The following is a 14,945-nucleotide window of genomic DNA, read 5'->3' on the forward strand; positions in this document are numbered from 1 at the left end:
CAGCAACCAGAAACGCGGGTTCATGCTTACGGACTGGTGTTCCACAAAGCTGTCACCCAATCTGCGTTTGGTCTCCCCAATGTAGAGGAGACCACATTGTGAGCAGCGAATGCAGTATACTAAATTGAAAGAAGTACAAGTAAATCGCTGCTTCACCTGAAAGGAGTGTTTGGGGCCTTGGATAGTGAGGAGAGAGGAGGTAAACGGGCGGGTATTACACCTCCTGCGATTGCAGGGGAAGGTACTGTGGGAAGGGGACGAGGTGGTGGGAGTAATGGAGGAGTGGACGAGGGTGTCGCGGAGGGAACGATCCCTTTGGAATGCTGACGGGAAGGGAGGGGAAGGGAAGATGCGTTTGGTAGTGGCATCACGCTGGATGTGGCAGAAATGGCAGAGGATGATCCTCAGGCCCCCTCCCCAGCTCTTTTTCCGGTACATTGATGACTGTATCAGTGCAGTTTCCTGTTCCCGCCCGGAACTAGAAAACTTCATCAACTTTGCTTCTAATTTCCACCCTTCTCTCACCTTCACATGGTCCATCGCCGACACTTCCCTTCCCTTCCTCGACGTCTCTGTCTCCATCTCTGGGGATAGGCTGCCTACTTAAATTCATTATAAGCCCACTGACTCTCACAGCTACCTCCACTACACTTCTTCACACCCTACCTCCTGTAAGGACCCCATTCCATTCTCTCAGTCTCTGACGCATCTGCTCTGATGATGCTACCTTCCACGACAGTGCTCCTCATATGTCTTCCTTTTTCCTCATCCGAGTTGTTGTTGACAGGGCCCTCAACCGTGACCTGCCCATTTCCCGCACCTCTATCCTCACCCCTTCCCCTCCCTCCCAGAACCACAACAGGGTTCCCCTTGTCCTCACTTTCCACCCCACCAGCCTCCACATCCAAAGGATCATCCTCCACCATTTCCACAACATCCAGCATGATGCCCACTACCAAACGCATCTTCCCCTCCCTTTCCCTGTCAGCATTCCGAAGGAATAATTCCCTCCTCGACACCCTCGTCCACTTCTCCATTACTCCCACCACCTCGTCCCCTTCCCACGGCACCTTCCCCTGCAATCGCAGGAGGTGTAATACCTGCCCATTTACCTCCTCTCTCCTCACTATCCAAGGCCCCAAACACTTCTTTCAGGTGAAGCAGCAATTTACTTGTACTTCTTTCAATTTAATATACTGTATTCCTTGCTCACAATGTGTCTCCTCTATGTTGGGGAGACCAAACACAGATTGGGTGACAGCTTTGCGGAACACCTCTGCTCAGTCCATAAGAATGATCCCGAGCATCTGGTTGCTGGCCATTTCAACAGCACTACCCCCCCACCCCCCACCTTCATGCTCAAACCTCTGTCCCAGGATTGCTGCAGTGTTCCAGTGAACATCAACGGCAGCTCGAGGAACAGCATCTCATTTACAGATTAGGCACGCTACAGCCTGCTGGACTGAGCATTGAGTTCAATAACTTCAGAGTATGACGGGCCCCCTTTTTCTTTTAAGTTATTTTTTCTTTTTTATTTGTTTATTTTATTTTATTTCTACTGTGCCTACAACTTTTTTTTTAATGTTTGTGCTTGGAGCCAGGGCTGTTCATTTTACAGTCAATTAACACCCTCTCTGTACTAACGCTTTGTCTTTCACCACACCGTTAACATACCGTTTGCCTTTGTTCCATGACCTTTTGGCCAGTTATTCCCTTTGACCTTGTCCTAACAACACCTTCTCTTTTGTTATCTCTTGCCCCACCCCCGCTTTACTTGCTCAAAATCTTTTACACATTTCTAATATTTGTCAGTTCTGATGAAGGGTCACTGACCTGAAACGTTAACTCTGCTTCTCTCTCCACGGATGCTGCCAGACAATGCTGAGTTTTTCCAGTACTTTCTGTTTTTATTTCAGATTTCCAGCATCTGCAGTATTTTGCTTTTATTATTCCTTTTAACTCCACCCACTTGAATGGCCCCCTGTACCACATTGCTGTGGTCAGTTTGTTCAACCTCCCTACAGCCCCTGCACTCATTGACACAAACTGCAAGAACATCAACCTGTTGGATAATTGCAAGAGCTTAGGTTCCTCCAGTGTTACCCTCTGGATCCCCTGTTCTCATTGGAGTTTAGAAAAATGAGGGAAGACTTGATTGAAGTATATAAGATCCTGAACGGTCTTGACAAGGTGGATGTGGAAAGGATGTTTCCTCTTGTGGGGGAGTCCAGAACTAGGGGTCACCCTTTTGGGACAGAGATGAGGAGAAATTTTCTCTCTCAGAGGGTTGTGCAACTTTAGAACTCTCTGCCTCAGAAGATGGTGGAGGCAGAGTCATTAAATAATTTTAAGGCGGGGGTAATAGATTCTTGTTAGGCAAGGGAATCAAAAGTTATCAGGGGTAGATGGGAGTGTGGAATTACAGATACAAACAGATCAGTCATGATCTTATTGACTGGTGGAGCAGGCTAGAGGGGCTGAATGGCCTACTTCTGCTCCTAATTCTTATGTTATGTACTTTTGCTTAGAGATTTAATAAAGGTGTATCACATTTAGTGAAACAGTATCCAAGTTGTTGTGTGCCATTGACATCAAGAGTAAAGACAAGAACCTTTAGGCCTGAGAGGGGGTCTTACAGTGCATTCCAGATCTTAACCACTCTCTGCATAAAAAAGATTTTTCTCATTCCACCATTGCTTTTTTTGCCAATCACCTTAAGTTGGTGTTCTCTGGTCTGGATCCTTTGGCCAAGGCGAACACTTTCTCCCTATCTACTCCAACCAGAAATAAGTAGGAAAGTAGGTCGTGAAGAGGACATTAGGAGGCTACAAAGAGATATAGATAGGTTAAGTGAATGGGCAAAGATCTGGCAAATGGAGTATAAAGTGGAAAAATGTGAAATTCTCCATTTCGGCAGGATGAATAAAAAAGAAGCATATCATCTAAATGGTGAGATTGCAGAGCTTGAGATGCAGAGGGATCTGGATGTCCTTGTGCATGAATCACATAAAGGTTATATGCAGGCTCAGCAAGCAATTCAGAAAGCTAATAGAATGTTATCATTTATTGCCAGGGGAATTGAATACAAAAGTAGGAAGGTTATGCTTCTTCTATACAGGGCAATGGTGAGAACACATCTGTGTACAGTACTGGTCACCTTATTTAAGGAAGGATATAAATGCTTTGGAAGCAGTTCCAAGAAGGTTTACTAGACTAATACCTGGAATGGGCGGGTTGTCTTATGAGGAAAGGTTGGACAGGCTAGGCTTGTATCCGCTAAGAGGCGACTTGATTGAAACATACAAGATCCTGAGGGGCCTTGACAGGGTCGACGTGGAAAGGTTGTTTCGCTTGCGGGAGAATCTAGAACTAGGGGTCACAATTTAAAAATAAGGGGTTGCCATTTAAGACAGAGGTGAGAAATTTTTTCTCACAGACGGCCGAGAGTCTATGGAACTCTCTTATTCAAAGGGCAGTGGAAGCAGAGTCTTTGAATATTTTTACGGCAGAGGTAGATAGATTCTTGATAAGCAAGGGGGTGGAAGGTTATCGGAGGTAGTGGAAATATGGAGTAATCAGTTCAGCCATGAACTTATTGAATGGCGGAGCAGGCTTGAGGGGCTGAGTGGCCTACTCCTACTCCTAATTCATATGTTTATATGTTCACGATTTTGAACACCTCTATCAAATCTCCCCTTAACCTTCTCTTCCCCAAGGAGAATAGCCCCAACTTCTACAACCTACTCATGTAACTGAAGTTCCTCATCCCTGGAACCATTCTTAGGAATCTTTTCTGCACCCTCTCTAATGCCTTCACATTCTTCCGAAAGCGTGCTGCCCTGAACCAGTGTTTTATATAGGCTTATCATAATTTCCTTGTTCTTGTACTTTATGCCCCGAGTCATAAAGCCCAGGAACCCATATGCTTTATTAACTGCTTTATCAACCTGCCCTGCAACCTTCAATGATCTATGCATATATAGCCCCAGGTCCCTCTGCCCCTACACCCCCATTAGAATTGTACCCTTTATTTTATATTGCCTTTTCTCATTCTTCCTACTAAAACGAATCACTTTGCCCTTTTCTGCACTGAATTTCATCTGCCACCATTCTACTAGCCATGCTCTCTTGAAGTTTATCACTATTCTCCTCATAGTTCACAATACTTCCAAGTTTTGTGTCATCCACAAATTCCGAAATTGTGCCCTGCACACCCAGGTCTAGGTCATTAATACATATCAAGACAAGCAATGGTCCCAACACCCCTGGGGAACCCCACTATCCCTTCCTCCTGTCCAAAAAACAAGTTTTTTTTATTCGTTCATGGGATGTGGGCATCGCTAGCATTTATTGCCTATCCCCAATTGCTCTTCAGAAGGTGGCTGTGAGCCATCTTCTTGAAACGCTGCAGTCCATGTGGGATAGCTACACCCAAAGTGCTATTAGGAAGGATGTTCCAGGATTTTAACCAAGTGGTAGTGAAGGAACAGCAATATCGTTCCAAGTCAGGTTGGCGTGTGACTTGGAGGGGAACTTGCAGGTGGTGATGTTCGCATGCATCTGCTGTCCATGTCCTTCTGGGTGGTAGAGGTCGTGGGTTTGGAAGGTGCTGTCTAAGGAGCCTTGGTGTGTTGCTGCAGTGCATCTTGTAGATGGTATATACTGCTGCCACTGTGTGTCGGGGGTGGAGGGAATGAATGTTTGTGGATGGGGTGCCAATCAAGCAGGCTGCTTTGTCCTGGATGGTGTCAAGCTCCAGGAATGTTGTTGGAGCTGTACCCATCCAGGCAAGTGGAGAGCATTCCATCACACTCCTGACTTGTGCCTTGTAGATGGTGGACAGGCTTTGGGGAGTCAGTTGGTGAATTACTCACCACAGGATTCCTAGTCTCTGACCTGCTCTTTTAGCCATAGTATTTATATGGCTACTCCAGTTCAGTTTCTGGTCAATGGTAACCCCCAGGATGTTGATAGTGGGGGATTCAGCAATCGTAATGCCATTGAATGTCATGGGGAGATGGTTAGATTCTCTCTTGTTTGAGATAGTCATTGCCTGGCACTTGTGTGGCGCGAATGTTAGTTGCCACTTATCAGCCCAAGCCTGGATATTGTCCAGGTCTTGCTGCATTTCTACACGGACTGCTTCAGTATCTGAGGAGTCGCGATGGTGAACATTGTGCAATCATCAGCGAACATCCCCACTTCTGACCTTATGATTGAAGGAAGATCATTGATGAAGCAACTGAAGATGGTGTGGCCTAGGACATTACCCTGAGGAACTCCTGCAACTGAGATGATTGACTCCAACAACCACAACCATCTTCCTTTGCGCTAGGTATGATTCCAAGCAGCTGAGAGCTTTCCACCCCAATTCCCACTGAATCCAGTTTTGCTAGGGCTCCTTGATGGCAAACTCGATCAAATGCTTGATGTCAAGGGCAGTTACCCCCACCTCACCTCTGGAGTTCAGTTCTTTTGTCCATGTTTGAACCAAGTCTGTAATGAGGTTTGGAGCTGAGTGGCCCTGGCAGAACCTAAACTGAGTGTCAGTGAGCAGGTTATTGTTAAGCAAGTACCGCTTGATAGCACTGATGACGACACCTTCCATCACTTCACTGATGTCTGAGAGGAGACTGATGGGGCAGTTATTGGCTGGGTTGGATTTGTCATGCTTTGTGTGTACAGGACATACCTGGGCAATTTTCCACATGGCTAAGTAGATGCCAGTGTCCTGGCTGTTTTGGATCAGCTTGGCTTGGGCACAGCAAGTTCTGCAGCACTATTCAGCACTATTGCCGGAATGTTGTCAGGGCTCATAGTCTTTGCAGCATCTAGTGCCTTCAGTCGTTTCTTGATATCACGTGGAGTGAATCGAATTGGCTGAAGACTGGCATCTGTGATGCTTGGGATTTCAGAAGGAGGCCAAGATGGATCATCCACTCGGCACAACTGGCTGAAGATTGTCGCAAACGCTCTGTTTCCTGTCACTCAGCCAATGACGTATCCATACTGTTACTATCCCTTTTATTCTATGGGCTCTGACTTTGCTCACAAGTCTGTTACGTGGCACTTTATCAAATGCCTTTTGGAAGTCCACATCAACTGCATTATCAACTCTGTTACCTCAGCAAAAAAAATCAAGCAAATTAGTTAAACACAATTTGCCCTTAACAAACCCATGCTGCCTTTCCTTAATTAATCCACTTTTGTCCAAGTGACTATTAATTTTGTTGTAAATCATCATTTCTAAAAGCTTTCCCACCACAGAGATTAAACTGACTGGCCTGTAGTTGCTGGGCTTGTCCTTGCACCCTTTTATGAACAAGGGTGTAACCTTGCAACTCTCCATCCTCTGGCACCACCCATGTATATAAGGAGAATTGCCAGTGCCTCTGCAATTTCCACCCTTACTTCACTCAGTATCTTTTGATGCATCTCATCCAGTCTTGAAGTCCTCTTTATCAATTTTTAGCCCATCCGGTGTCTCAACTACCTCCTCTTTCACCATGACTTGCGAAGCATCTTCTTCCTTGGTAAAGACAGATGCAAATTCTCATTTACGTCCTCAGTCATGCCCTCTGCCTCCATGCATAAATCCCCTTTTAGGTCCCTAATCAGTTCCACTCCTCCGTTTACAACTTATATGCCTACAGCAGACTTATGATAGCTGCCAGTCATTTCTCATACTTTCTTGTTGCTTCTCATTTGTTTTATCAGTTCCCCTCTGAACCTTCTATACTCAGCCTGGTTCTCTATTATCCACCTGACATTTGTCATATGCACCCTTTTTCTGCTTCATCATATTCTTTATTTCTTATCCAGGGAGCTCTGGATTAGTTTGCCCTACCTTTTCCCCCTCCGGTGTATGTCCCTTCACTGTATCCAAACTATCACTTCTTTAAAAACAGCCCAATGTTCAGTTAAAGTCTTGCCTGCAAATCTTTCATTCCAATTTACTTGGGCCAGATCCATTTTCACCTCATTGAAGTTGTCCCTTCCACAATTATCTTTATCCTGGATTGCTCCTTGTCCTTTTCCATAGCTAACCTAAACCTTATGATGCTATGGTTGCTGTCCTCTAAATGCTCCCCTACTGCCACTTGATTCACTTGACCCACCTCATTCTCCAGAACCAGATCCAACAGTATCTGCTTCCACGTTGGACTGGGAATATACTGATGTAGAAAGTTCTCCTGAACACACTCTAGAAATTCTTACCCCTCTCCACCCTTTGCATTACTATCCCTGTCTATTCTAGAATAATTAAAGCCTCCAATTATAACTACTCTAAAGTTTTGGAACCTCTCTAATTTCCGTGCAAATTTGTTCCTCAATATCTTTCCCACTGGTTGGGGGCCTATAGAATACACCCAGCAATGTAATGGTACCCCCATTGTTTCTTAGCTCTAACCAAATAGATTCTGTCCTGACCCCTCTAGGACATCCTCTCCCTCCATTTTCAATTAAAAAACCATAACCAAAATATTGATCTCCCTCGCCACCCGCCCCCCCACCCCCCCCCCCAAGGTTTCCTATAGCACCCTGAGCAGCATCTCCCCGTTTCTGAGCTCAAGTAATCATTCACCATGCATGAGCTTGGATGGAGCTTCAATGCACTATTCAAACACAGTGAGTGGAGACTCCATGAACTCTGACCAGCTGATATGACTGACTGACAATCACAACACAACTCGTTCTGGAACCAGCTAATTCAGTAGAGACCTCAGTGTACCTTTTCAAATTTTCTGGGCATTCCTGCTTCGCTGCCTCTGGGCTATGTAGAAAACTCACCAAGTTTTCTCTTTCAATCCTCTCCTGCTCACGCTGTCTGTTCAGAGTGCTGTGGTAGACTCGGACCGTCGAAGGCATGGCTGTCTTTGATCTAACAGCTGCTGGTTTTGTGGCTTTTCGGGTCAATTCTTGTAACAATCTCTGATTTTCACAATCAATCCTTTTTGCTTCTTCATTACTGAACGTGTAGTTTTTCGCGTATCTCCGTGTTGGAAAATCAGCCACAATTTTCCGCAGCTCTCTCCTTTCCAAATGCATCATAGCTGAAAGAATCATAGAATGGTTACAACACAGCAGGAGGCCATTCGATTCATCGAGTCTGTGCCAACTCTCTGCAAGAGCAACCCAGCTAGTCCCACTCTCCTGCCCTTTCCCCGTAGCCCTGCAAATTTTGTTTCCCTTCAGGTGCTTAAACGAATTCTCTTTCGAAAGCCACGATTGAATCTGCCTTCACCACACTTTCAGGTAGTGCATTCCAGATCATAACCACTCACTGCGTAAAAAAAGTTTTTTCTCATAGCACTTTAGGTTCTTTTACAATCATTTTAAATTGGTGTCTTCTGGTTCTCGATCCTTCTGCCAATGCAAACAGTTTCTCCCTATCTACTGTCTAGAGCCCTCATTATTTTGAGCACCTCTATCAAATTTCGCAACCTTCTCTTCTCTGAGAACAGCCCCAGCTTCTACAATCTATCCTCATAACTGAAGTCCCTCATCCCTGGAAACATTCTCGTAAATCTTTTCTGCACCCTCTCTAAAGCCTTCACATCCTTCCTCAAATGTGGTTCCCAGAAGTGGACACAATTCTCCAGTTGAAGTTGAACCAGTATTTTATAAGGTTCACCAGAACTTCCTTACTTTTGTACACTGTGCCCCTATTTATAAAGCCCAGGATCCCACATACCTTATTAACCACTTTCTCAACATGCCCTGCCACCTTCAACTATTCCCCCAGGTCCCTTTGCTCCTGCATCCACTTTAGAACTGTATCTTTCAGTTTATATTGCCTCTCCTCATTCTTCCTACCAAAATGTATCACTTCCTACTTCACTGCATTAAATTTCATCTGCCACATGCAGCCCATTTCACCAGCCTATCTATGTTCCCATGAATTCTATCTCTATCCTCCTCACAGTTTACAATACTTTCAAGTATTGTGTCATCCACAAATTTTGAAATTGTGCCCTATACACCCATATCTAAGTCATTAATCCAGATCAAGGAAGGCAGCGGTCCTAAAACTGACCCCTGGGGAATCCCCCCCCCCACCCCCACCCACCGTCCCCCAGTCTGAAAAACAGCCATTCACCACTACCCTCTCTTTTCTATCACTCAGCCAACTTTGTATCCATGCTGCCATGGTCCCTTTTATTTCACGGACTTCAATTTTGCTGACAAGCCTATTGTATGGCACTTTATCAAATGCATTTTGGAAGTCATTATATACTACATCAACCGCATTACCCTCATCAGCCCTCTCTTTTACCTCATCAAAAAATGTAATCAAGTTAAACACAATTTGCCTTTAACAAATCCGTGCTGGATTTCCTTACTTAATCCACATTTATACAAGTAACTGTTAATTTTATCCCAGATTATTGTTTCTAAAAGCTTTCTCACCAGGAGATTAAACTGACTGGCCTGTAGTTATTGGGTTTATCCTTACACACTTTTCGAATAAGAGAGTAACATAAGCAATTCTCCGTCCTCTGGCACCATCTAAGGAAGACTGGAATCTTATGGCTAGTGCCTCTGCAATTTCCAACCTTACTTCCCTCAGCATCCTCAGCTGCCATCCACCCAGTCCTAGTGACTTATGAACATTAAGTACAGACAGCTTTTCTAATAACTCCTCTTTATCTATTTTAAGTCCATACTTCCTCTTTCACTATGGCTTTGGCAGTACCTTCTTCCTTGGTAAAGACAGATGGAAAGTACTTATTTAGTACATCAGCCATGCCCTTGGCCTCCATATGTAAATCCCCTTTCTGGCCTGTAATCAGCCCCATCACTCCTCTTCTACGCTTTTACTATTTATATGCTTATAGAAGACTTATGGATTCCCATTTATGTTAGCTGCCAGTCTCTTATACCATTTCTTTGCCTCGCATCTTCTTTTTCACTTTCCCTCTGAACTTTCTATATTCAGCCCGGTTCTCACTTGTAATATCAACTTGACACCTGTCATACGCACCCTTTTTGTGCTTCATCTCACCCAGCATGACAATTTTAGTCAACTGTAATGGTAGGCAAATTTCCTGGGATGAAGGGGTTGACTTATTAAGAACGGCTAAACAGGTTAGGCCTTTATTCATTGGAGTTTAGAAGGATGAGGTGATCTTATTGAAAGGTACAAGATTCTGAGGGGGCTTGACAGGGTAGATGTTGAGAAGGTGTTTCCACTAGTGGGGGAATCTCAAACTAGGGGACATAGTTACAGAATAAGGGGACAGTCATTTAAAACTGAGATGCGAAGGAATTTCTTCTCTCAGAGGGGAGTGACTGTCTGGAATTCTCTACCCCAGAGAGCTGTGGAGGCTAGATCACTGAAAGTATCTGAAGAGGAGCTAGACAGATTTCTGAAATATCGGGGAGTTGAGGGCTATGAGGAGCTGGCATGAAAGAGGAGTTGAGGTCTGGGGCAGATCAGCCATGATTTTATTGAAGGGTGGGGCAGGCTTGGGCGGGGGGGAATGCCCTACTCATGCTCCTATTTCTTATGTTCTTATTAAAGTCCAGTGGCTTTCTTCTCCCTTGTAAGACATTGATATGAATATGCTCAATACAGCTAATGACAACACAACTAAAATGTTTCTTCAGTTTGAAGTTGTGTTCCCCAACATTCTGCAGAGACAAACACACTTGAACAGAGGAACAGCCAAAAGTAATCTGAAACGATTAAATATTTATTTTAAAAAACTCCTGTTCTGAAGTGTGACAAAATGGAAATGTACAAAAGTATACATGTGACAGACAAAGCATGTCCTCTGTACTGTATATGTCTTTTTAAATAATCATTCTGCCTTGGTATTATACATGGGAAGTCAAGAGCAAGTCTGGTCTTCAAGTGAAGAGGGGTTAGAGACAGGTTAATTGGGCCAAAACACACACACACTTCAGTTCCTAATTTAAAGTCAGTGATACATTCTGACCTCATCTGGTATAATACTTGAATTTTATATTTTAGTATAACATTAAAAGTTGGGGAGTAGAGAAGTACAATTGGTTGGAACATCTGAGTTTCTCTGCAATACCAGCTGTGTAGCTGGGAGAAACTGAGGTGCGACAAAACCATCGCTGGCAGGAGGGTATAAATGTAGCACGTCACATTTCCTCAAGGCTGTTGCCACAGGAAAGTAAGGCTATGCAGATAACAGGTGCCAGGTTTGTAATATATTACTAGATGTATAGATAAATTATATACAGAATAGGGTTCATTCATGGGCAATTACTAGTACATTTCTATTCTACAAAGAGTAGGAATAAATGGGTCATTTTCAGATTGGGAGGCTGTTACTAATGGGTTCCACAAAGATCGGTGTTGTGACCTCAGCTATTTACAACCTATATTAAAAACTTAGACGAAGGCACCAAATATAGCGTATCCAAGTTTACTGACAAACACAAAGTTAGGTGGGAAAGTAAAGAGTGAGGAGGACACAAAGAGTCTCCAATGGGATATTTTCCACCCAAAACGTGTCAGACCCTATATCACTCTTTCATCCTTTAAAACACTCCTTAAAAACTAGCACTTTGACCAAGTTTTTGGCCATTTGTCCAAATATCACTTTAGGTAGCTTGGTGTCAAATTTTGCTTTGTGAAACTCCTGTGAAGAGCCTTAAGATGTTTTATTACATTAAAGGCGTTACATAAATATAAGTTGCTGATGTTATATGCAGGTTAAGTGAGTGGGTAAGAAGGTGGCAGATGGAGTATAATGTGGGGAAATGTGAGGTTATTCACTTTGGTAGGAAGAATAGAGGAACAAAATATTTTTTAAATGGTGAAAAACTATTGTGTTGGTGTTCAGAAGGATTTGGGTGTCCTTGTAAAAAAAAAACTAACATGCAGGTGCAGCAATTAGGAAGGCAAATTGTACGTTGTACCCCAACCCCTTGTAATAAAGGAAGTCTTGCTGCAGTCAGATAGGGCTTTGTTGAGACCATACCTGGAGTACCATGTACAGTTTTGGTCTCTGTACCTAATGAATGTTATAGTTGCCTTAGAGAGGGTGAAACAAAGGTTCACTAGTTTGATTCCTGGGATGAGGGGATTGTTCTATGAGGAGAGATTGAGTACATTGGATGCATATTCTCTGAAGTTTCGAAGAATGAAAGGTGATCTCATTGAAACATAAAAGATTCTGAGAGGCTGTTTCCCTAGCGAGAGAGTCCAGAACAACAGCGCATAGTCTCTAGCTAAGGGGTGAACCATTAAGAACTGATTGAAGGAATCTTTCCTTCTGTCAGAGGGTTGTGAATATTGGAATTCTGTAGCCTATAGGGCTGTCAATATTTGGTTGTTGAGTATATTCAAGGCTGAGTTGACAGATTTTTGACTCTCAGAGAATCAAAGAATATGCCAGTTCTGATAAAGGGTCACTGACCTGAAACATTAACTCTGCTTCTCTCTCTCCACAGATGCTGCCAGACCAGCTGAGTATTTCCAGCATTTCTTGTTTTTATTAAAAGGGATATGGGGATCAGGCAGGAAAGTGGAATTGAATCCCAGCACAAAAGGCAGCCATTTGGCCCATCAAGTTCATGCCAGAACTGAAATAAAATTTATGGTATAATTACTAAATTTCATCTCACAAAAAGAAACATTTTAAGTTTCACCTTTCAGTAGCTGGTTTAGGTCAGTGGCATCATTGAGGATCTTCTGGCTATGTCTTTGATCAAACCTCTTGGTCTCCAAAGAACCTGACTTTGAAGATACTTTGCTAGACTTGGCTTCCCTCTGCCTCCATAACTTTTGTGCCCCCTGACCCTTTTCCCCATCAAAGCTTAATGTGTCCAGACTGCTGTAGATTTCCTGGCTAATATTTTCCTGTTTATTGCTGCTCTTTTTTCTGCGGGATTTAACTTTTGGTTGCTTACATCGATAAACAGTATGAACGGGACTGCTATCTGGACTAGAGAGAGGAGTCACGTCGGTTACTGTACCCTCAGCGTCTTCATCCTCGTTCTTGCCCTGGCAGGAGTCTTTGATATGCCCTTTTCTTGACTTTGAGGAAGATTTGGCTCTCTGCTGGGATGTGGGAATACATAAAGGCTGTTTCCCTGAGGAAGAAGAGGAAGAGCACTCCAACTTGGAGCCGTCAATGTCCAAGTCTGGATCCGAATGAGCAGCTTCATTTGACCTGGAGTGTGAACACTGCTTCCCAGGCACACTCCTCTGGGAATTAGGGCCAGACTGCAATCCAGCTCCAATCTCCCCTTTTCCTTCATCACTACTTCCCGCTTCATCCGCTGAACTGTTGGGACAGCTTGTGGTTTTCTGTAGGGGTTCCTCAGGGAAACTGATCCCCTTTTCACTAGATGAAGATAAGGGTGAGGAGGAGGCTGGGGGTGAGGGGGAGACAGAGGTTGGGGGTGAAGGGGAGTTGGAAGCTGGTGATGAGGGGGATGGGGAAGCTGGGGGTGAGGGGGAAACGGAGGTGGAGGGTGGAGCTGATGAAGTTGAGCTTCCTGGCCGCTCTCTGTCTTCTAATGTGTTTTCATGATATGTCTCAGCCGCTCCTTGGCCACACTCGCCCCGTTGACTCCGGCTCACTCGCCCCTTTTCAGCCACGCTACCCCGGTGGGGACCATTCCCGGAGCTCGGAGACCGTGCCTGGGGGCCAGGACTGCAGCTCCCCACCTGTTCCCCCTCACAGTCACTGTCGAAGAAGGAGTGATCCACCTCCTCGCCCAGGTTCATGTCACTGTCCATTGGAGACCGGCCGCCGGTGCCACTACTTCACTCACTGCTTTACTGCGATTCAAAGGCCTCACAATCTGACCCCGTCACTTACCCTCTGACCCCGTCACTCACCCTCTGACCCCTGCTGACCCCGTCACTCACCCTCTTACCCCGTCACTCACACTCTAACCCTGACTCCGGGCTGACCCCGTCACTCACATTCTGACCCCGGCCCGACCCCCGTCACTCACCCTCTGACCCCGGCAGACCCCGTCAATCACACTCAGACCCTGCCCCCGAATTATCTTCTCCCCTTCTCTCTCTAATTATTTTATGGTTGTTTCGTCTTCTTAGGGCCGTTACTAACAACGTCACTTCCTTTTCCTCCGTGCGCCGCAACCAGTTCTGCCCAGGCAACGGTGTGCGCAGTTCCGCTATTTTTTTTGCTACGCGGTACATTAAATGACAGAAAGGAGGTGGAAGTCAGAATTTCTTTAAAAAAAAAGTCCAAACCTTAGATTATTTCCAAAGGTCACTTTGACTTTCAAACCTCATCTCTCTTCCTACATGAACTCACTCATAGAATTTTGCAGCACAGGAGGGTTGCCAACTGTGATTGAACCTATTCCCGGAGGTTCACTTACATGAAATTCGCTGCGGTCTGTAAATGTTATTGAATTTGCCAAACGGCCGAGCCTGCGAATGTCTTTGGCCAATGCCATCGAAGGCTATAATTGTGCATGACTGCCCTCAGTTTGAGAGTGCTGAAATTGAAGCACAAGTATAGCAATGCTTATAAATTGGCGGACCTGAGAATCTGATACTTGCAAATTAACCATCGTTGGACTTACCTTCAGATCTGAAAACTATTCCTCGTCATTTGGCTTCTCCACCAGGTACAGATAATCCTGCTCCTCAAGAGGTGAGATGAGAGTGACTGCCCTCGACATCAAGGCAGCATTTGACCGAGTATGGCATCAAGAAGCCCTAGCAAAACTGGAGTCGATGGGAATCAGGCGAAAACTCTCTGCTGGTTAGCACAAAGGAAGATGGCTGTGGTTGTTGGAGGTCAATCCTCTGAGCTCCAGGACATCACTGCAGGAGTTTCTCAGGGTAGTGTCCTAGGTCCAACCATCTTCAGCTGCTTCATCAATGACCTTCCTTCAATCATCAGGTCAGAAGGAGGGATGTTTGCTGATGATTGCACAATGTTCAGCACTATTTGCAACTCCTCAAATACTGAAACAGT

The 14,945-nt window shown here is 44.7% G+C and overlaps 1 protein-coding gene across 5 annotated transcripts in view; it reads right to left on the bottom strand.

Annotated features, from left to right (window-relative positions):
* The window catches only part of cfap97 (cilia and flagella associated protein 97), a 49,735-nt gene extending 35,816 nt beyond the window's left edge, over positions 1-13,919 (bottom strand). Inside the window, exons 1-2 of one of the 5 annotated variants that reach the window (XM_068029402.1) lie at positions 12,631-13,917; positions 7,792-8,054 (exon numbers count right to left, since the gene is read on the bottom strand). In XM_068029402.1, coding sequence (XP_067885503.1) covers positions 7,792-8,054; positions 12,631-13,726 — 1,359 coding nt within the window. In that variant the 5' untranslated portion in view covers positions 13,727-13,917. Of the gene's footprint in view, positions 1-7,732; positions 8,055-12,630 lie in introns of all 5 variants that reach the window. The other 4 variants (XM_068029401.1, XM_068029404.1, XM_068029406.1 and 1 more) reach the window with 4 other exon arrangements.
* Between the last annotated feature and the right edge of the window lie 1,026 nt (positions 13,920-14,945).

This window comes from Heterodontus francisci, chromosome 4 (assembly GCF_036365525.1).
Source record: "Heterodontus francisci isolate sHetFra1 chromosome 4, sHetFra1.hap1, whole genome shotgun sequence".
NCBI lineage: Eukaryota > Metazoa > Chordata > Chondrichthyes > Heterodontiformes > Heterodontidae > Heterodontus > Heterodontus francisci.